Source organism: Myotis myotis, unplaced genomic scaffold (assembly GCF_014108235.1).
Source record: "Myotis myotis isolate mMyoMyo1 unplaced genomic scaffold, mMyoMyo1.p scaffold_m19_p_17, whole genome shotgun sequence".
NCBI classification, from domain to species: domain Eukaryota; kingdom Metazoa; phylum Chordata; class Mammalia; order Chiroptera; family Vespertilionidae; genus Myotis; species Myotis myotis.
The window spans coordinates 1,029,585-1,051,189 of NW_023416321.1; the positions used below are offsets into that span (position 1 = coordinate 1,029,585).

Below are 21,605 nucleotides of genomic sequence, written 5' to 3' on the forward strand. Positions count from 1 at the left end.
GGAGCTGAGGGAGCCCTCTGCGATTCGGCATGTTTTCCATTTATTTGGTGAAATAGGTTCCCTTCAACCGAAGTCCTGGAAAGACCTGGGGCGACCTTTGCCAACTCCGGTGTTGCTTTGCCAACTCCGGTGTTGCTTGCGAAGGAGGTGGGGAGAAGGAAGGTTCGCTTGGGGTGGGGCTGGGGGGAAAGGATTGCTCCCTGGGGAGGGCCCGCCAGCTGGGGACCCTGGTTTGGGGGTGAAACCTGCCCCCCCTGGGGTGGAAAGAGGCTGCAGGCAGTTCCTCTGGCTCCCATCGTGTGGAGCTGGGCAGCCCGTTGTGGGCGGAGGCGGGAGGCGTCCTTGCTGTTACTGGGCGAAGCGCTGGGCGGCTTGGGCTCCTTGCTGGGGGAGGGCTGATGAGGCTTTGCCTCGCACTTACGTTTCCTCTTGGGGATACATGGTATCCTGGACACTTGCCTATTTTTTTTTTTAAGGAGATAAAGCTTTGTAAAGGGAATTCTTTCTTCCCTTAAATACATTTTTCTAGAAGTTGGTCCTAACCCATGGGGGGGGGGGGGTCAGTTTCTTGGGAGATGTAGCCGCAAGCTGAGACCCTGCAAGCTCCTCGCTGCTTATTGTCACTCGGGTTCTGACACCTAAACACTGCGGGTCCCCTCGGGTAGTGTTTCCCCGTGACACACAGAACCGGCAGCACGGGACACGGGCCAGCCTGCCACTCACGGCATCGGTCCAGCGATGAATGCTCAGTTTGGCTAAAATAATGTTTAGGTGATTTATTTGAAGAAACAAATGTGACCGATTTCAGTGGAATTAAATGATCAGATAGGTGGCGGTTTGAATTTGGGTCAGGGGGCGCCCCCAGGTTCGGTGCAATCCCAGGGCGGGGGGTGTGGGAGGCAGCCCATCGGTGTTTCTCTCTCACATCAATGTCTCTCTCAAATCAGTTCACGTTAAATAAAGAGAGCTACAGCTAGTGGACACATACCAGACAGGACTGGCTCATAGGAATGCAAGGGATACACCCTAAACATGTTTTAAGCAACAGGAATGCAGTCACCCGGTGAACCCTGGAACATGAATAGTGCACCCTCACTTGCACTTGTGCTCTGTCACACGTGCCAGTGGTTTAAAATGTACAGAAGCGATTCAGAGTGCGGGCAACGGGCGCCCACTCGGGCTACAGGCTCCACTCGGTGCCGCATTCTATGCACACGGTAGGTCATCGCTGCTGAAATGTGCGTGTTCGTGCTGCTCCTGTGGACTGAAAATCCAACATACGACTGAGGCAACAACAACAACAAAAAAAAGACAGCGCCCCTCGCACGCTGGAAGGGGCAGGGGCTGAGATGAGCCGCCCCGCCTCAGTCCGGCAGCCACTAAGCAGCTTCCGCGGGCGCAGGGTCCCTGCAAATACCGCCGCCTCGTTATTGCAGAGGCGTCCCCAAGGCGGGCCCGGGAGAAAGGCAGGGCAAGCAACACGTTGCACACAGTCTTTAGTCTAATGTGATGGTGTGTCCCCGCCCAGGGGCCCGCAGGCTGGCAGGAGAGAGGTGTGATCGGTGTGTCACGGGGAACTATTACCCGTGGGACCCCCAGTGTTTAGGCAACAACAAGCACACGGAGGTGCCGCACGAGGTCTCAGCTTGCGGTTTGCCTGAGACCTCCCGGGGGCACAGGCAGAGACCAACCTGGGACCCCGCCCCAGAGCCCGGCCCAAGAGCCCCGGGGGCTGGGTGCAGCGGACACGGTTTGGACCATTCTTACAAGGGGCAGCCTGTCCCAGCCTCGGTTTACGCAGGAGCAGGAGCCCTGCGTGGCCTCAGGCCACGGAGCGTGTTCCTGGCGTTTCCCACGGGTGCCTGGTGGGGTGGGGTGGGCGCTCTGTGGGCTCTGGGTGGAAGGAGGCAGCCGAAGCCTCAGCGCCTGGGACTGGGCACCAGCCGACTGCTCGGCCCTAAAGACCTGCACACACTGGCCGCCCTTGGGTCCTGGGGGCAGGGAGGGCAAGGATCGTTGCTAATTGGAGGCAGAAACCGACAGTCAACCAGCCAAGCCCTTCGCCCTCCGTGATGTGGAGACCAGCCCGCAGCTCCCATGGGAGGTCTGTGTGCATTAGCTTTTATTTCAGAGGTGGCGTTGGTTAAGTTTGCAATCGGACCAGTCTCTGGGTGCAGTTCTTTTAAAAAATATTTTTTATTGACTTCAGAGAGGAAGCGAGAGAGAGTTAGAAACATCACTGATGAGGGGGAGTCATTGATTGGCTGCCTCCTGGGCATCGAGCCCGCAACCCTGCATGTGCCCTGACCGGGAATCAAACCGTGGCCTCCTAGTTCCGTGGCCGGCAAACTGCTGCTCGCGAGCCACATGCGGCTCTTTGGCCCCTTGAGTGTGGCTCTTCCTAAGCCTTAGGAGCACCCTAATTAAGTTAATAACAATGTACCTATTTATGTAGTTTAAGTTTAAAAAATTTGGCTCTCAAAAGAAATTCCAGTCGAAACCGGTTTGGCTCAGTGGATAGAGCGTCAGCCTGCGGATTGAAAGGTCCCAGGTTCGATTCCGGTCAAGGGCATGTACCTGGGTTGCGGGCACGTACCCAGTAGGAGATGTGCAGGAGGCGGCTGATTGATGTTTCTCTCCCATCGATGTTTCTAACTCTCTATCTCTCTCCCTTCCTCTCTGTAAAAAATCAATAAAATATATTTAAAAAAAAAAGAAAGACATTCCAATCGTTGTACTGTTGCTGTTTGGCTCTGTTGACTAATGAGTTTGCTGACCACTGTCCTAGTTCGTAGGTCGACGCTCAGCCACTGAGCCGTGCCGGCCGGGCCTGGTTGCAGTTTTTTACACCAGAAGCAGTGCCTGGACAGTCTCCCTTTGCACCTGCGCCGTGCCCACACCGGGGGCAGCACTGGGTGCCCGTTAAAGCATATGGGGTCTCGCTACCAGCCCCCCCAGGGGCTTCACTAATCTCCCCCCACCCGCCCCCACCAGCGGGGTGGCCTCTGTCCACTTTGCCAGCGGGCTGGGAGTGAGGAGTCGGCGGAGAGCGCTGGCGGACTTGCTGGACGCGGAGCGGGTTTCGGCGACTCTGCATCACGCGGGTCAGTCATACCCAGCCCACGCCCCGGCTGCGTGTCTCCAGGCCGCTCCGGCTGCAGGGCGGTTAGGTGTAAAGCCATTGAGCATGGCCTTTCGGTGTGAAATGCATTATTTTCACAAACTTAGAAATAGCTCACACGTCACCAAGTCCTGAAATCTGGAGCGAAGCCGTTACTCAGAGTGGCAAACGGATCCGCGCTCACGGGTGTGCCGGCTGTTCTCGGGTCACAGGCGATCGCGCGGCCTCCGTGGCCCCGGGCACCGTGGGTGACCCCGTGGCTTGGGGAGGGAGGCCTGGCTCTCAGGGCTTCACTGCGAATCCCCCTCAGAGCCAAACGCAGGTGCAGCTTCCCCCCCTCAGCTGCCGACTCCTGAGGTCAAGGAGCCCCGAGAGAATGTCACCCGCCGCAAACGGGCGGGTTGTTTCCGTCAATCCTGCCGCTTTGGGCTGAGCCGTGGTCCAAGGATACGTGTCCTTTTCTTTTTAAATACATATTTTTACTGATTTCAGAGGAGAAGGGAGAGGGAGAGAAACAGCAATGACGATAGAGAATCATGGACCGGCCGCCTCCTGCGCCCCCCACACTGGGGATGGAGCCCGCAGCCCGGCCTGTGCCCCGACCGGGAATCGAACCCTGACCTCCTGGTTCAGAGGTGGACACTCAACCACTGAGCCACGCCGGCCGGGCACAGGACACATATTCTTGAGAGCTTGTTTGGAGGTTCTAGCAGGGGAGTGCAGCTACTCGTATACCCTTGACCGAAGACTGGTCCTCTCCTGGGGGGGGGGGGGAGGTCGTCCTCTTCGACGGAGCGCGCAGCTTTGGGAGGGACGCACATGGATCTGTGAGGGAGGAGGGGGACACCCGCCTAGCCAGCCAGATCAGCCGAATCAACCCTGGCGATCAATGGGGTGACAGATGTCGCAGCCAGATCGCCCTCACATCCCACATATTCTTAAAAGCTCCTTTTCCTGCTTCTGGTTGGCAGAAGTTTCAGTGATAATTGGAGACATGGCATTTGGAGTCAGGGAATGTGGGGCTGGGAGGGACCGTGAGCTGCGGGCGGCCAGGGGCCAGGCGGGGTGTGCAGGCTGTTGGCCTCTGAGCCTCGGCTCCCGGCCCTGCTGGGCAGCATCTCGCCAGCCACCGAGCCACACTGCCTGGAGGTCTGCTCCGCCCCACCTCCAGCCTCTGTGGCCCTCAACTCAGCAAGGACAGTGTGCCGAGCCGGCATGGCCAGGGGTGAGCCTTGAGGGGGGGGGGGGCGGTGAAGGATGGAGAAGACAGACAAGAGAAGAAAGCTGGGGTCGGTGGGATGCTGCCCTCTGATAGCGCCACGGCCTGCAAGCCGAGTCTCTATTTTATAGCCAGATTCCAGGAGGCAAAGCAAGGGCGACGTCAAGACAGCTACAACGTTCTCGCAGGTTTCAAATCCACTCAATGACAGGCACCTGGTCAAGCTCTGTTTCCTTGCTGCACCTCCTGCTGCCCACATCACTCAGCGACGTGGGCCCACAGGTTCGGACCATAAGGTCAAGCTCACAGCCACGGCCTCTGGCTGTCGTTGTGCGGGGACTTGCACGTGGCTTTGCCACGAGAGGACCGTGCCCTCTCATTAGTCCGAGGCTTGAACCTGTCCAAACGCTGTAGCCGCTCCCCACAGACAGTGGGCCAGGCCAGGTGCTGGATTCAAAGGCTCAGAGGACACCCCGAAACCTGCCCTCCCTCCCGTTCCCCACGTGGGGGCCGCCAAGGGCAGGTGAGTTGGTCCGATGTTCAGCTCTTGGCCGCAATGAGTGGCATTTGTTTAAAAACCAGCTTTTCTGTACACGAGACGTGGAGAGATGCAGGCCGCAGAGGAGGTGACTGTGATGGGCCGGAGACAGCCCGGCTGCGACGCTTCCCTTTAACTCGGCGCACAGACGCGGCGTCTCCCCCTTCCCCGCCCCCCCCCCCCCACTTGGACTCTCGTGTCCCCGCTGGTTCCGTGAGCACACGCTGCCGACACTGTGGCATGGCCACCGTCTGTAGCGGTACTTTTGATTAAAGGACATTCCCGTTTGGGGCTGGAACCTTCTGTGTCCCACGTCCTGGCCACAGACGCGAGGGGGGCTACCATGGACACCTCCGTTCCATATTTCTCAGCGGGACTTCTAATTGATTTTCCTGCAGCCCCGGGGCCAGGAGTCCGGAGTCCAGGTGTGGGCCTGGCTGCGCTCCCTTCGAAGGCTCTGGGGAAGGGCCCTTCCTCACCTTTTAAATCTTTTAAAATGTATTTTTATTGATTTCAGAGAGGAAGGGAGGGGGGAGAGAGGAACGTCGATGAGCTGTTGAAGGCAGGCACGGGGCGAATTCCCCCTGGGACCGTGTTTGCTATTTTAAACCCTCAAGTCCTCAGTTAGATGAGAGCCCGTTTAAAGGCCCCGGAAGGAGCAGGGCAGCCCACGGCAGGCGGCGCGCTCCGCGGGTGGGCCCCCGTGGCCTTGGTGTCTGTGGAAACCCGCTTGCCGAGGAGCCTGGGTCCTCCGTGTCACGCGTGCCCTGTCACGGGGCATCCCACACCCGAGGGAGACCCTAGGACAGGGAGAGCCGTTCGGAGACGCACAGAAAGACGCATGGACGTACGGACGCGATGGCAGACACGCGGGACAGGAGTGTGGGGCCTTCCTCGCCTGCACGGGTGCCCCTCCCTCCACCCACGGCCACATTCCCTTTCAGCGTCCAGTCCGACGTTTGTAAACTTACGCCCTCGGCCAGGAGGCGGCACACCCCCAAGTGGGAGCCTGCAGGCCCCGGCCTGGTCAGGACGCCACGAAACAGGAGACATAGCAGGGCGTGTGGGGAAGAGCGTGCAGGAGTGTGTGTGTGTGTGTGTGTGTGTGTGTGCGTGCGTGCGCGCGCGCGCATGCACGCGAGCAGCCGATCAATGTTTCTCCCTTTTTCTCTCTAAACTTATCCTTGGGTGAGGATTTATTTTAAAAATCACATCTCCACAGGCAGGAGTAGATAGGATGGGGAGACTGATGGGCTGGTGGGGGTGGGGGTGCGGGTGCGGGGAGGGGGTGGGAAGTGGGAACCTAGGCCTCCATCCAAGGGGATTGAAAACACATGTCCACACGGATCACAGCAGCTTCATTCATGACAGCCCCAAAGTGGAAGCAGCCGGTGTGGGTCCGAGGGTCCACGGGGTTGGGAACAGCCGTGGAGGGACGGTGGGCGGCAGCAGCCACAGGAGATCACGGGTGAAGCGGCACCTGGACACGTCTCCGAGGGCCATGCTCAGGGAGCGGCCGGCACAAGGCATTCCACACTGTCTGCTCCCATTTCTATTTAAAAACGACATATTTCACTGATGTCAGAGAGGAAGGGAGAGGGAGAGAGAGAAACATCAATGATGAGAGAGAATCACGGACCGGCTGCCTCCTGCACACCACCCCTCCCTCCCGAGCCCCCAGCTCAGGGCTCAGAGGACTGAGGTGCCCGCTGCCCTCAGTCAACCCGCGCCAGCTGAGAGTGGCGGGTAACCATGGCAACGGATGCTCCTGCAGCCCCGGGAGGCCGGGGTGGCTGGGTGGGGGCGTGCGCTGTTCACCCCGGGACCGGACCGCAGATGGGGGGAGGGGAGGCGCACGAGGAGCTGCCCGGCGGGTCCCAGGCGCCCCTCGACTTCAGAGGCTGCTTGGGGAAGGGGGCGCCGCCTCCTGGTGACCCTGCGGGGCTGCTCTAGAGGAGACGGCCTCCGACAAGGAGCTTTCGCGGGAAGGATCAGGAAGGCCGGCGGGAGGCGGTGAGTCAGCCACGGTCGCCAGCACCTGGACCGGCCGCGAGGCGTGGCCGGGCCGGGACTTTCTCCAGACCCCGGTCGAGTCCATGAACTTGGACGGTGAAGTGCAGCGTCGGTTTCCAGGCTGCCCTTCCCGAGCGCCTCTGCCCCGCGGCCGGGAAGGTGCAGGGCGCCTGGGGGCCACAGGGCCAGTCCGCAGAGGGAGTCCTGCACGCCGGCCACGGGAGGCCGAGTGCTGCCTTCCGGAAGCGTCCCGGGTGACCACACCCCGGGCAGGCAGAGGAGGCAGCCAGGAGCGTGGGCAGCCTGCACAGGTTCGCGGCCCAGCCTCCTTGATCCACTGGGTCAGGCCCTCAGACACCCGCGCTGTTACTCACTCACTGCTTTTAACGCAACTTGGTCTTTTTTTTTTAATATGTCTTTATTGATTTCAGAGAGGAAAGGAGAGGGGGAGAGAGAGAGAGAGAGAGAGAGATCAATGATGAGAGAGGAACATCACTGATTGGCTGCCTCCTGCACGCCCCCCACTGGGGATCGAACCCTCAACCCGGGCACGTGCCCTGACCGGGAATCAAACCGTGACCTCCTGGTTCATAGGTCAACACTCAACCACTGAGCCACACTGGCCAGGCTTTGACTTCAGTTAATTTTAAAATAAAGTAAGTGGACAAACAGTAGCACTTGCCCAAACCTAAAGGTGATCATGGAAACAGGTACCACGCACATGACACGTGCAACGCTGCGTCCTGGCAGCTGCCCCAAGGGCTCTGGGCCCGGGGCCTGCGGCTGCACCGGGGAGGTGCCCAAGGCCTAGGGCAGTGATGGCGAACCTATGACACGCGTGTCAGAGGTGACACGCGAACTCATTTTTTTGGTTGATTTTTCTTTGGTAGATGGCATTTAAATATCTAAAATAAAAGTCTTTGTTTTACTATGGTTGCAAGTATCAAAAAATTTCTCTATGTGACACGGCACCAGAGTTAAGTTAGGGTTTTTCAAAATGCGGACACGCCGAGCTCAAAAGGTTCGCCATCACTGGCCTAGGATCTCGGACCAGAGACTCTGCTGGAGAAACAGGCTGGGGGGGGGGGGGGTGTAGCTCCTGAATGGAGCACGTGGAGCACGTGGAGCACGCGGGCCTCCCCCGCCTGCGCTGAGGGCTGAGCTGTTAACTGCTCTGCTCACTGGCCCAGGTGAGGCAGGTGCCGCCAGCCCTGACGCACAGCTGAGGCCGGAGCGGTCAGCCGCCTGCCGCCGGCCGCAGAGCCCGGAGCTGCGGAGTGTTGGAGTGGGGCTCAGGTGGCGCCCGCATACTCGCTGCCCTCAGCCATGCAGCCCGAAGCCGGCTCAGGCCCCTCGTTCCTGCCCCCGCGTCAGCCAACCCATGGGGCTTTTAGGGGTCACCTGTGACACCAGACGCCTGGGCTGGCAGTTCTTCATGTGGGACGGACCAGGTTCTTTCTCTTTTCTGTTTGAAAAGCCAATCAAGAGGCTAGGCCAAGCAGGCCCGGCCCTTGTGGGCTCTTGGCAGCGTCAGGCTGGGCACCTTTGGGGGACCTGGGGGCCGGTTTGGCCGCTCCGGCACCGGCACCAGCGAGCGCTCACGGCACCTGGGAGGTGGATGCACTTAGAGACATCGCCTGGCCCCGCGACCAGGTAAGGACAGGAGGCCGGTCCTCAGTGCGGGCGGGCTGGCCTGGGCGTCGGTTGGGGCTGGGCTGCAGGCAGCGGGCGTGGGGGGCGCTTCCAGGACCCTTGGGTGAGGGCCACGGCGCTGCAGCCTTCAGGCGGAGCTGCCGGTTAGGCCGCTGTGGGGGGAGGCTGGGATGGATCCAGAGACCGGATGGCGCTCCGGCCACAGGGAGAAGCCAGAGGCCCAGGCGGGGAGGAGGGAGTCACAGGTGAGGAGCAGGCAGGTCCTGGGGGGCCCATAGTGGGAGACAGGCTGGGGCAGGAGCTGGTCTGACTCTTAACCAGTGGGTTTGAGCGCACAGCCCTTGAAGTGGCTCAGCGTCCGTGCGTCTGGGTGACTAGGGGCTGGACAGTGCCCCTTCGGGTCCTGGCCTGGCCCCCCCGCCCCCCTGGAGACAGGTGATGCCCACTCTCTCTTGAGAGCCCCCAGGGGTGTGTTTATTCCTAGTCGCCCCCACAGGCTCACACATGTGCTCACACCCCCTTCCCCCCACAGGGCGCTGCTATTTGCCGCGTTTTAACGTGCTTTTTGCTGAACAATGTGGCTCGGGGGTTCTCGTTCCCCATCTTGTCACAGGAGCCCTCTTGTCCCCCAGCCCTTTTCTTTTCACGTGCGGCCCACGCCGCCACCACCTGTCCCTGGCGTCCACCGGAATGAATGGTGCCGCGCTGTGATGTCCTGAGGACCAGGCGTTTATTCCCCCCGGCAGCGGCAGGCTTCGGGAGGGAGCCGCACCCACGCTGGCCCGGTGCCTCCTAAGGCGCAGGCGTGTCCTTATCCCATGGGCGCTTTCTGGGGCGCAGCGTCCTCCTGTGACTGCGCCCGGGAGCAGCAGCTGGCCAGCCCCGACGGGGACGGGCCCGAGGCCGGGAGTTCGAGGGGCAAAGCTTCCGGCTGCCTGCCTGGCCCCCTCCGGGGCTGGAGGCCACGGTCCGGTCTGTGGTCCAGGACAGGGTCCAGCGCGACCCTCCTGCCCGTGATACCTTCCCGAGCGGGCTCCCGCGCGCCCTCGTGTGGCTACAGATGGAGGCACCGCTTCAGGGACAGGCCCCGCAGAGGGAGGAGGGAGGAGGGAGAAGGGAGGAGGGAAGTGCCAGGTGCCGTCTGGGCCTGTGTGTTCGCAGAACCTAAGCCTGGGCAGGGGCCGGACTGCCAGCGCCATAACGGAGCATGGGCCGGGGCTGAGGGGACACTGAGGCCCGCGGGCGCCATCTCTGGACAGCTGGGCAGGCAGTCCACGGCGTCCGGCATCACCAGGGCAGCTGCGGAGGCTCCTGGCAGAGAGGATGGGGGGGATGAGGACGGGCCGCTGGGGAGAGGAGGCGTGTGGGGAGTGTGGGTGGGAACCAGGCGTGTGGGCCCATCCCTCTCCGTCTCGCTGCCCCGACCTCCTCGCGGCTCAGATGCTCCGTCCTTCATGGGCTCAGGCACCCCCAGGGCTTCAGGCACCCCCAGGGCCTCGCACCCCACCCAGCCTCAGGCCCATTTCCTGTGTCCTCCACTCCACCCACCTCCACCCCAAGGCCCGCCCTTAACGCATCGGAATCGGTTCATTGCCCCCCTTCACCCTGCCACCAAGATGTGCTGCCCTGACCTGGGGTGACCTCTGACCTCGGGTGACCTCCGAACTGGCAGTGCCTGTCCCTACCTGTGCTCCTGCCCCGTGTCTGTGCCCATTTAGTCACCACGTCAGACCCTGGCGCGGCCCTGCGGCACCCCCCCCCCCACGCCCCGTCCTCTCGGCCATGGTTCCCTTTGTCCTGTTGCCTCCTGGCTCCCAACGGGGCCCCAGGGGTCCCACCCTCCCTCCACCTCCTGGGCCCTGACCTTGAGCGATGGGCATTATGCGACCTTGGCCAGGAGAACTGCAGCCACCAGCAGGCCTGTCATCAGGGCGGGGCAGCCGCCAGCCAGGGGGGCAGACCCTATGGAGAGTCGGAGGGCCCCGTGGGTGAGGGACGGGGGAGCGTGTCACCACCCCAACTGCTCCCAGAGCCGCCCCACGAGCCCCCTGAAGTCACCTCAGCACCCCTCTTGTTCCCCTCCCCAGTGCCCCCCCTCCTCCCCTCCCCCCTGTGGTCCAGCTCCCAGATGACCTTTGCCACTGAGACGGGTCAGGGGGTGGGGGTGGGGAGCTGGCAGAGGGTGACTCCAGGAAGGAATCCCTCTGTGGAGCCTGGGCCCCCCGGGACCAGGAGCCTGGAGGGGCTTCACCCCAAAGCCTGCCCCTGGGCCGACACCCCTGGTCCTCAGCCTGGCGCCTTGAACACGCTCCTGTCCCTGTTCACCCTCCCACTCTGCTGAGGACAGGGAAGGAGAAGGCGCCCCACGTGGCTGGGGGGCACCTGTTCAGGGCAGGCACCCCGTCTGCAGCCACGGGGGGCGGTGCAGGGGAGGGCGGGCCTCACCTGAGTGGGTGGTGGTGGACGGGGTGCTGGGGCCGCCGTCGCCCTCGGGCATGAGCATGGGCAGCAGGGCGCGGGGGTCCCCGTCGTTGGCCTCGGGCACGATGCGCAGCAGCTGGCACAGCAGCTCGTACACGTGGACGCTCTCGAAGGGCTCCACCTCCAGGCCCCGCCGGAAGCTGGGGCCCACCGCCCGGAAGATGGTCTTCATGTCCAGGACCCCGTTGTCGAAGCCGTGCTCCCCGTTGTTGAACTGCACGTTCACCCTCTGCGAGGTGGGGGCGGGGGGCGTCCTGAGTCCTCGTGGGACTCCCGGCCCTCCGCCAGCCCCCCTTCCCCTCAGCGCCCCCGCAGCGCGGGCAGAGGAGCCCCAAAGAGTTCGGACGTGGGGGCGGGGGGTTCTGAGCCTTAAAAGGTTGGTGGCCTAAAGCCAGCGCCTCTGCCAGGACCCGTGACATAAACGGGGACCCCAGCACCGGGGACCCCAGCAGGCAGGCGGAGCTGCCCCAGCCGCACGGGCTCTGCCGCCAGCACTTCCTCCCGGCCCCTCCCGCTGCCTGCGTCTCGCTTCCCTGAGCACCACCCTGGCCTCTCTGAGCGGCTTTGTCCCTGTCACTCTTATGGCTGATCTCTCCACACGTCACCCTACATGCATGTGCACACACGCACACACATGCACACAAAACACACAGACGTGCACATAAGCACACACAGGTATATGCATACACAAACACACATGTACACAAACACACTCATGTGCAACACCTACATAGGCGCTCATGCACACCTAAGCACACAGTGCACCAACACACATGCACACGTAACATTACACAAACACAGGGCGTGCACACACATGTGCCCATGTACATGCACGCACACCTATTGCATAGTGATGACTGCATCCCTTTGATGGTCAATGTCCCTCAGCTTGGGGAATAGCTAGAAATAGGGGGTGCTCTTCATAGGGCTGGGAAGAGACCCAGCAGCCCCCCCCCCGGCCCCCGCGCCCCACCACGTGCACACGCAGGCAGCTCACCCCGTGGATGACGTAGCCAGGGTCACTGTACATGAGCAGGGGCGTGATCCGGGGGTGGTTGGCGTAGTGGAAGGACTTGGGGAAGTCCTCCTTCTTGTAGACGTGGAGTTTGGGGTGCGCGTCCTTGAGCGCCTCGTACACCTTCTCCAGCCGCCCCTCCTTGGGGAGCAGCATCCCGTTGGGCCCGTAGTCCAGGAGCTCGAACTCGATGTCCTTGAAGGTGAAGTTGGGGAACTTGTGGAACTCCACCAGGTCGCCGGCCTTCTTGTGCACGGTGGTCATGCCGTGGTCGGACGTGATGATGAGGTTGAGGCTGCGCTCCAGGCCGCTGCGCCGGATGCTGTCGCGCAGGTAGCCCACCGTCCTGTCCACCTGCTGCACCATGGCCTTCCTCTGCGGGGACTCGGGCCCGAACTTGTGGCCCGTGGAGTCGGGCTCCCCGAAGTAGAGCGTGACCAGGTCCAGGCCGTCCTGCGTGAACCAGCGCATCACCGTGTCCACGTTGGCCCTCCACTCCGCCTCGTCCTTGTAGTTGTGCAGGATGCCTTCCTTGCGGCTCAGCGTCACGGCCGTGCCTTGGTAGGTGACGTTGCCGCCGGGGAAGAAGAAGGAGCCGGCCTTCAGGCCCTGCGGGGAGGCAGCCATGACGCACAACCCCGCCGCCGGCCCCCCCTCGCGTCCCCCGCCCCCGGCACAGGGCGCCCCTGCCCGGCGTGTGTCTGCCCGCTCGCCCATCCCCGCGCCTACCGCTGTCCGAACCTTTTCATTTTCTTTTTATTTAAATTGATTTTTTGTATATTGACTTGGTATCCTGCAACCCTGTTGGACTTACTCTTTTAAAAAATATATGTTCTTATTGATTTTTAGAGAGGAGGGGAGAGGGATAGAGAGATGGAAACATCAATGACAGAAACATCATCGAATGGCTGCCTCCTGCACACTCCCCACAGGGGAGCGCGCCCATAACCCGGGCATGTGCCCTGACCAGGGATCCAGGAATCGGACCGGTGACCTGGCTCCTGGGTCGCTGCTCGACTGCTGAGCCACACCAGCCGGGCGAGCCTCCTCATCGTCTGAGAGGCCTCCCTATCTGGGCCGGGCCGAGACTACAGAGGAGGGAGCAGGTGCGCGGCGGACTCCGCACTAATGAGATGACAGACAGGTGTCCCCAGATATGCGGTGTCCTCACTGCCACGGGCCCCAGGGTGCTGCCCGGGGGCTGGGGTGCCCCAAGAGCCCCCCTTTCTGGCCTGCAGCCCGGCCTCTCCCTGCCATGTTCACATCCAGGAGTGCGTCGGCCCCTCCACCGTGCCCCACCCTGTCCTTCCAGCCTTCAGCCTGGTCATCTGTCCGTCCGTCTTTCCATCAACCACCTGCTGCTCTATTTACACAGACCCACCTGCCCCCCCAGCTGCCTGTCCCATGTGGCCACTGCCCGTGCAGCCCCCCAGGCCAAGCTCTCAGCCTTGGTGCAGGGCGGGGGCGCAGGCCGGGGCATGGGGCCCGATGGCCATGGGGTGCCTGAGCCCGGCGTTGGGCAGCTCCATTTGGAGCTGGGGGCTCAGACTTGGGGGGTGCCCTCCACTGGACATCACTGACAAGGAGCAACACCCCCAGGGCTAGGAAGCCCCCAGGACATTTCGGGGTGATGGGGTTCCTGGGCTGACACGACAGCTCCATTTATTTTACCTTCGCCCCCGGGGTCTAGCTGCCCAGCCTGTGAGGGGTGCGGGCGGGGGAGGGGACAAAGCCGTTTTGTGGTCACACCCCTTTGTGTCGCGTGGGGTCCTTTTCCCGTGCGTGGGGTCCTTTTCCCGTGCGACCCCTTCCCCAAATGCCAAAGGGTCCCCAGGGGTGGCTTCCTGTCTGACTGGGAGGATGGAGCCGCCCCTCTGGGTCCCAGGCTCCGGGGGGACACCGGGCAGGACTGGGCAGCCCCCGGCAGATCCCATGACTTCCCGGCGCCCGCCCCGGGGACCACGCTGCCCGCCCTTCTGTGCCGGGAGCCTGGGCCTCCCCGGGGGCCATGGCCTGCCCGTGCTCGGGCGGGAGGAGGGCGTACCTGCCTCTGGGCGGTGATCCAGATGGGCACGCTGCCGTTGTCCCACCAGCGCTGGACGCCCAGCGTGGCGTGGTAGGGCAGCTTGAGCTTGCTGCTGGTGTTATAGAACATGTTGTGCACCACCCCGTGGTTCTCGATGTACTTGCCTGCGGGGAGGCGGAGGGAACGGGCCAGGCTTGTCACCACGGGCACGGGCACGTGCTCCAACCCGGTGGCCCCGCCCCGCCCTGCCCCACCCCGTGCCCGTGCAGTACCCACTGGGAGGCATCGCTTGCAGCCTCATCAGTTTTAGCAAAAGATCAGTGTGGCCCTAGCTGGTGTGGCTCAGTGAACAGAGCGTCGGCCTGCAGACTGAAGGATCCTGGGGTCTATTCCCATCAAGGGCACAGGCCGGGGTTGCAGGCTCGATCCCCAGTGGGGGTGTGCAGGAGGCAGCCGATCAATGATTCTCTCTCGTCATTGATGTTTCTCTCCCTCTCCCTTCCTCTCTGAAATCAATTTAAAAAAAACTGGTGGTGCCCGTGTGGCTCTCGGGAGGGATAATGATGCAACCAGGATCCAGCCCCAGCAGAGCCAGGCGCGTGGATGGGCCGCTCCAGTTTGTGTTGCGTGGAAACGCCCACACGGGAGCTCGGGTGCAGGAGGAGGCGCCGTGAGGGCGTGCGCTGCCCCCCCCCCCCCCCGCGATGCGTGAAGTGAAAAGGTGGCGCGCAGGCGGGACAGCCGGTGCTGTGGTGGGTGTCAGGGCTGTGGTCACAGAAACGCTGGCGTGAGGACGAGCCGCCTGCACGGAATAGTGGCCCCCAAAGTCGTGCCACCAGCGTCTCAGAAGGCGACCTTGTTTGCAGATGGGGTCATGGCAGATGTGATGTGTTAGGTTAAGATGAAGGGGAGCCCAGCCGGCGTGGCCCAGTGGCTAGAGCGCCGGCCTGTAGATCCACGTGTCCTGGGTTCGATTCCCGTCAAGGGCATGTACCTCGGTTGCAGGCTCCGGCCCGGCCCGGGCCCTGGTCAGGGTCGTGCAGGAGGCAACCAATCGATGTGTCTCTCTCACATCAATGTTTCTCTCTGTCTTTCCCTCTCCCTCCCTCACTCTCTCTAAAAATCAATGGAAAAATACCCTGAGTGAGGATTTTTTTTAAAAAAAGATGAAGCTGGAGCCGCAGATTCATCTCTGAGTCCCGGCCACACTCAGCTCCTCTGGGCGGCCTCCTGGGTCGCCCCCAGGCTGTTGCCAGAGAGACCACGGCCCGTGTTTATCCGCTATCAGATGCCACCAATGCTGGGGGCTGTTCTCCCCACGAGTGTCCCCTCCTGGCTCCCCTTTGTCCCCACGCGGGGCCCGGGACGGCTGTGTGCACACCCTGTCCCCCGGCTTCTCAGCCCCCGCCGCCCAGGCCCCGTCGCAGGCGCACTCACCGGTGACCAGGGTGAAGTGGCAGGGGCTGGTCATGGTGACGAAGGGGGGCGTCATGTGGCGCGCCTTCACGCCGTCCAGAGCCATAGCGTCCAGGTTGGGGGTGTCCACGTCCTGGTCGTAGTCCCAGCGGAAGCCGTCAAAGGACACCAGGAGCAGCTTGTGCCGGGCGCCCTGCCGGCCCACGGGCGCCCCGGCCCCCGGGGCGAGCAGGGCGGCCAGGGCCGCGGCCAGGAGGGCAGCCGGGAGGCTCATGGGGGGTTGTCGGAGGCGCCAGGGCCGGGCGTGTTCCTGCCGCGGACGGAGCAGAGCAAAGTCCCAGGGTCACCGGGCCTCCGATCCGTGCGCCTTCGCGAGCGAGACTGTGCTCTTACCTGTGTCTCAGGAGGAGGCCCTGGTGGCCCGTGGCCGTGTCGCCTGCCTTTATTGCCCACGCTCCTCCCCCGTGGGCGTGTGCCCTCCTGGGAGGGGTGGGGCCAGGCCCGAGGATCAGAGAGCAGAAGGGGCCCTCCATGGGGTGGCCTGGCCTCCACCCGCTCTCTCGGTCCCCGGGCCCTGCTCACTCTGACCCACAGCCTGACATGTGGGGAGGCCTCTGGGGTCTGCGGGCCTCGGGCCTGCCTGGGCCAGGGCTGTGGGAGGGGCTTCCCAGGGTCAGGGGACCGAGGGCCACGGGGAGCCCACCCTGGGAGACCCCTGGCTGCTCAGGTGAGGGGTCTCCTGGGACGGGGTGGGCGGAGCCACCCTGGGGGCCTGGTCAGCATAGCCTCGCCTCCCCCTGTCCCTGTGGAGCCTCAGGGAGGCGCGGGCTTGGGCAGCCTCGTCAGCAAGGTGGACAGAGAGGGGTTCCCTTGTCACCTGTGCTCATGGGTGGGGGAGAGTGTGAGGGGAGCCCTGGGCGGGGCACGGTTCTGCTACTATCTTGTCTCTCTCTATCTCTGTCTCTCTATCTTTATTCTCTCTATCTCTATCTTTATCTCTCTCGCTGTATCTCTGTCTCTCTAGCTTTATCTCTCTGTCTTTATCTCCCTTCTCTCCCTATCTCTCCATCTCTGTGTCTTTTCTGTGTCTCTCTCCCTACCAACCTTTTTTTTTTTTTTAATGCCCTTGACTGGAATCGAACCTGGGACCCTTTGGTCCACAGGCTGACGCTCTGTCCACTGAGCCAAACCGGCTAGGACTTACCACCCTTTTTAAAAAAGTTGAATTTATTGGGGTGACCCTGGTTCATACCCCACCACCACCTGATGGAGCTGCTCTTTGTACCGGACACTGCTCTAAGCTCCGGGGACCCCGCGTGAGGGCGGCAGGCGTGCTCCTGACTGCGTCCATCTCGCTGGGGACACACACAGTAAAAGGACACGAGTGGGACAGGCAGCAGTGAGTCGCCACGGGGAGTGAAGCAGGAGACGGATCGGGTGACCGTGGGCAGCACCTGGTGGGCGGTGGGCAGGGCCTCCTGAGAGGGTGGTTCTGGGGGGCCGAGGCCATGGTGTGCAGTCCGCGTCCATAGCCCTGCAGCGGGCAAGCAGGGCCTGGCACCCGCGGGTCTAACAGAGGGGCAGCCCGCTGCAGGTCAGGGTGTGGGCAGGAGGCAGGAGTGGGCTGGGTGCTGGGCGGCGAGTGGTGGTGCCGTCCTCAGGCCATGGCCGTGGCCCAGACACGGTGGGGCCGTGGGAGCCAAGGAAAGGGAGCAGCTCGGGGATGCCCAGTTCCCACGGAGCAGCTGGGGTGACGGTGTCACCTGTGACGGGGGTCAGCGGGAGGTCACGGGAGGAGCAGGGCACGGACGAGGGGCAGGAGGGGCGCGCTCGGGCTGAAGCGGGAGGCCGGCCGCAGAGGAGCCTGGATTCTATGCGAATCCAATCTAATACCTAATATAACATTTAATGTAAAATCCCATTCTTCCCAAGAAGATGGCCTCCAAGGAGAAAGACTACATTTCCCAGCATTCTCTGCAGCGAGGCTTGGCCATGTGACTACATGCTGGCCAATGGGACCAAAGACAAGATGATGAGCCCGCCTGGGCCTCTGCCACAGTTCAGGTGTGCTGCACCCCGTTCTGATTCTGCTCCCCCTGGTCCCCGAGCTCAGAGCTGCCCTGAGCCGAGCCGCGAAGAGGAGGGGCGCGGCCTGGGGTGGGGCCGGCGCCCCCCGGAGAGAACCAGCCGTGTCCTGGGTTTTGTGTCACTGGCCACAGGACCCGACCCACGCGATGCTGGGACCATGGGTGCTGGGTGTAGGCGGGTGGCTGCGGTGCCGGCTGCTGCCAGGGCAGGGGGGGTACGGGCATGCGTGAGGGGCTGCCCCACGGTCACGGGTGAGGCGGGGCTGGGCACTCACCTGGGCTGGTCTTTCCTTTTTTTAAAAGACATGTTTTTGTTGATTTCAGAGAGGAAGGGAGAGGGAGAGAGAGAAGCATCAATGATAAGAGAGAATCATGGGTCTGCTGCCTCCTGCACGCCCCGCACTGGGGATGGAGCCCACAACCCGGGCACGTGCCCTGACCGGGAATCGAACCGTGACCTCCTGGTTCATAGGTCAACGCCCAACCCCTGAGCCACGCCGGCCCAGCTGGTAACACAGTTTAGAGTCGTCATCCCCGCTGAGCTGGGTGGACGTGAAGCCCAGAGCCCGGGCCGATCGGCTCCCGGGGAGCAGGCGGGTTTGCCCCGTACACAGGTGCACGTGTACCCCGTGCCGTTGAGCCACGCGTGGGGCCCGGGCCAGGAAGAACCAGCTGCCCAGCCCTGGGCCAGTTTCCACTGGGCAGAGGGACGTGCAGGCTTGTCCCCTAAGGCCAGCGTCCGGGTCCCGGCCACCTGTCCTCCTTCCTAACCTGGTGTGAAGGAGCCGCCACGCGGTCATCTCCGCGAGGGACGCTGGGCCCCGCCTCCTGGCACAGTGCCCGGCGCACAGTAGGCATGGCAGGACCCTTGAATGCGTGAACGAAAGAACACAGGGTGAGATGAGCAGGCCCCCCCAGGGCCGCCCCTGACTGACCCTGCTCTCCTGGGCTGTGCAGCAGGACATCCTACAAACAGGACTTGCTCGGGCTGGGCGGCCACCGTGCGGCCCTGGGCTGGTGAGGGGAGCAGGGTCAGCTGGGGGGCGGCTCCAGCCTGGGAGGGATTAGGAGCCCCCCCCCCCCCCCCCCCCCCCGCGGAGGCTGGGGCCTGCTGTCCCAATGGCGGGTTTATCAGCGCGAAGGTCCCTGTATCAATGGCCCTGGACCTTTATCGCTTCTTAGGGCTTTATCTCAGCAGCCGCCTTGAATGAGGATTAATATTTTAACAGGATTATGTGCTGCTACAGCGCTCTCTGGGGACATGGGGCACTCTCCACCCTCACAGCCTCTCCCCTCCCTCAGCCTCGGGGGAGGGGGGGCGGGAGGTGCGGGTCTCTGGCTGGGCCACCTTTTTCAGACTCTGGAGTGGGGTGGGGGAGCAGGGGATGGGGGATCTGGGGGGGCTGGTTTGTCTCAGAGAGCAGGTGAGTCATGGGGGGGGCGGCCTGGCAGCGAGGTCTCCATGGGCACTGCAGACTGTGTCCTGGGTCAGCAGCTGGACCGCCGTGGGGAGAAAGGAGGAAGGTGAGGCTGGAACGAGTGAGAAAGAGAGATGGGGGGGAGAGAGGGAGAGAGAGAGAGAGAGAGAGAAGGGGGGGAGAGGGAGAGAGAGAGATGGGGGGGGTGAGAGGGGGGGGAGAGAGAGAGAGAGAGATGGGGGGAGAGAGAGGGAGAAAGAGAGATGGGGGGGTGGAGGGGAAGAGAGATGGGGGGTGTGAGAGGGGGAGAGAGATGGGGAGAGGAGAGGGGAGGAGAGAGGGGAGAGGGAGAGAGAGCAGGAGAGGCTGCTTTTCGGCCGCCCCCGTGGCCCAGCCCCTCAGCCCCTGGGCGACGCGGCCTCCAAATCTCCCAGCGCCACACCTTGATCTTTCACCTCAAAAGATTTTCAGTTTGCACCAAAGGTTTTTCTTTTTTCTTTTGTATTTTTAATGTGTTTTTATTGATGTCAGAGAGGGGAAGGGAGAGGGTGAGAGAGAGAGAGAGAGAGAGAGAGTGACATCGATGATGAGAGAGAACCACAGATGGGCTGCCTCCTGCAGGCCCCACACCGGGGATCGAGCCCGCACCCCGGGCCTGTGCCCTGACGGGGAGTTGAACCGTGACCTCCTGGTTCATAGGTCAACGCTCAGCCCCTGAGCCACGCCGGCCGGGCCTGAACCACAGTTTGATGAACGTGAGCTGGCCCTGCCCTCACTTGGGTTCTGGGGCTCCCTCCTGGGCCCACACCCTGTGCTTCCACCGACGGGAGGGGCCCCCTCTGTGCAGGGCCCGCCTCTTGGAGCCGCTGGCCCCCAGGAGACAGGGCAGGGCCACGGGGGTGGGGGTGGGAGTGGGGGGGAGGGCTGCAGGACCCATGCGTGCTGCCACCCCCTTTGCAAGTCGAGTCCCCGCGGATCCCCTGGTCCCCACGCAGTGACTCTGTCAGGCCCCCCCTCAGCCTGCGTCGCCGTGGTCCTCACTGTTCCCGGGTCCTCCAGGGGCTCGGACTCAGGCCTGGAACCTTCCAGACAGTTTTTCCTGCGTGTGCGGCTCTCAAAGCTTTCTGTTGTCCAGCCACTGAGCTCTGACGGGCAGGGGAGGGGGCCGCAGGGCAGCGTCTGGGCCTTTCCAGCCTGGGGGGGGGGGGGGGGTGAGGGCCGCGGCTCTAGGAGGTTCGAAGGTGGGGGTGGGGCGGGTGCTGACTTTGCCGGATGCCAGGTGCCATCTGTTTATGGGGCGGTTATGCCCGCGCCCCCCCCCCCCCCCCCCCGCGGCTGGGGGGCAGCTATCTCCAGGACGGTCTGTTTTACAGCCACTTGATAGTGAAGAGGAACATTCGAGGCAGATAAGCGACTACCTTTGGCCACGATGGTGGATAAGGGGCGGCCGGGATGTCCCTGCCAGGTCTGCTCCTCCCAACGCATCACCCCATCCGGGCTCAGGGGCGCGGGCCGCCTGCAGTGAAGGTCCTGGGGCAGGTGGTTGCCCGCACCGGCCCTGCCGCCGGCCCAGCGTGGGTGACCGGCCCAGTGCGCGGGGCCATGGCAGGTGCGGGGGGGGCCGAGCTGGGGCTGCGCTTGCCGGCCACCAGGACCCGCGGGCCTGACGGACGATGGGGAGCAAGAGCGTGGGGCCCTCCTCGTGCCCCCGCCCCGGGGACCCCCACGAGGAGTTGTGTCCATCAGCTCAGCCTCCTGAACCGGCCACCGCGGCCCCGCTGCTCAGCGTGCGCCCCGAGACCCTCCCGTCGCAGCGGGCGCGGCTGGGGGCGCTCTGCTCAGCGGCCTGTGCTGGGCACCTGCTGTGCGGAGGCCGAAGGCAGAGGAGCTGCTGCCTAAAGGACCGGGGGCGCAGGATTCTGTAACCGCCACCCCCTCCCACGGAGCCGGGGCCCAGGATGCAGACGCTGAGGGCTGCGTGGGGCACTCAGGCCGGAGCCCGCCCGGCCGTGGAAAGAGGGGGGTCTTGGCCGCCAGGGATGGGCCGTCAGGGCTGGAGAAAGCGCGTTGCCAACCGGGGCGGTGCTGCGAGCATAGGCAGCTGGCGGCGGGCGATCAGAGGACGCCAGGCCAGCAAGTCCCTCGCAGCTGCCCAGTGAGGAGCCACAGTCCCAGGGCTGGGGCCAGGCTGCCCACTCGCTCCCTGTCTGACCGCTTCCTTGGGGCGTTGCTCTGTCCCCTTGGTTCCTGGAAATGGAAGTAAAGTGGGCGGGGCTGCCCACTGGCCCCCCTCCCCCCTCCACTCTCCCCCCACCCCCTGGGCTTCGCTGGTCAGTGGGCCCAGGTGGGCACGGCCCCGGCATCGATGTTTGTAAGGTCAGCGCCACCCCTACCCGCTGAGAGGAGGACCGGGGCAGGGGTGCCAGCCAGTGGCTCCTCCGCCCTCCGCTCCCAGCGCAGCCGGAATTCCGTGGAGAAACCGGCCTGGTTCCTGGGATTGGCGGGGACGTGACCTGCATCCAGGAGGGACCCTCATCCATGTCCTTCAGTCAGCAGTTCCCACGTCCAGCGTCGTATGGGCTCTCCCGCGGCTTCTCCTCGTCCCTTTCCGTGTGTCC

The 21,605-nt window shown here is 63.3% G+C and overlaps 1 protein-coding gene across 1 annotated transcript; it reads right to left on the bottom strand.

Moving 5' to 3' along the window:
* Positions 1–9,185: 9,185 nt before the first annotated feature.
* ENPP7 (ectonucleotide pyrophosphatase/phosphodiesterase 7) lies at positions 9,186–15,792 on the bottom strand. Its single transcript, XM_036341864.1, has 6 exons — positions 15,504–15,792; positions 14,085–14,230; positions 12,023–12,649; positions 10,990–11,254; positions 10,409–10,506; positions 9,186–9,855 (listed from the first exon to the last, which is right to left on the bottom strand). Exons 1-5 carry the CDS (start codon positions 15,754–15,756, stop codon positions 10,424–10,426), a joined length of 1,374 nt encoding a protein of 457 aa, XP_036197757.1. The 5' UTR covers positions 15,757–15,792; the 3' UTR covers positions 9,186–9,855; positions 10,409–10,423.
* Positions 15,793–21,605: the final 5,813 nt, after the last annotated feature.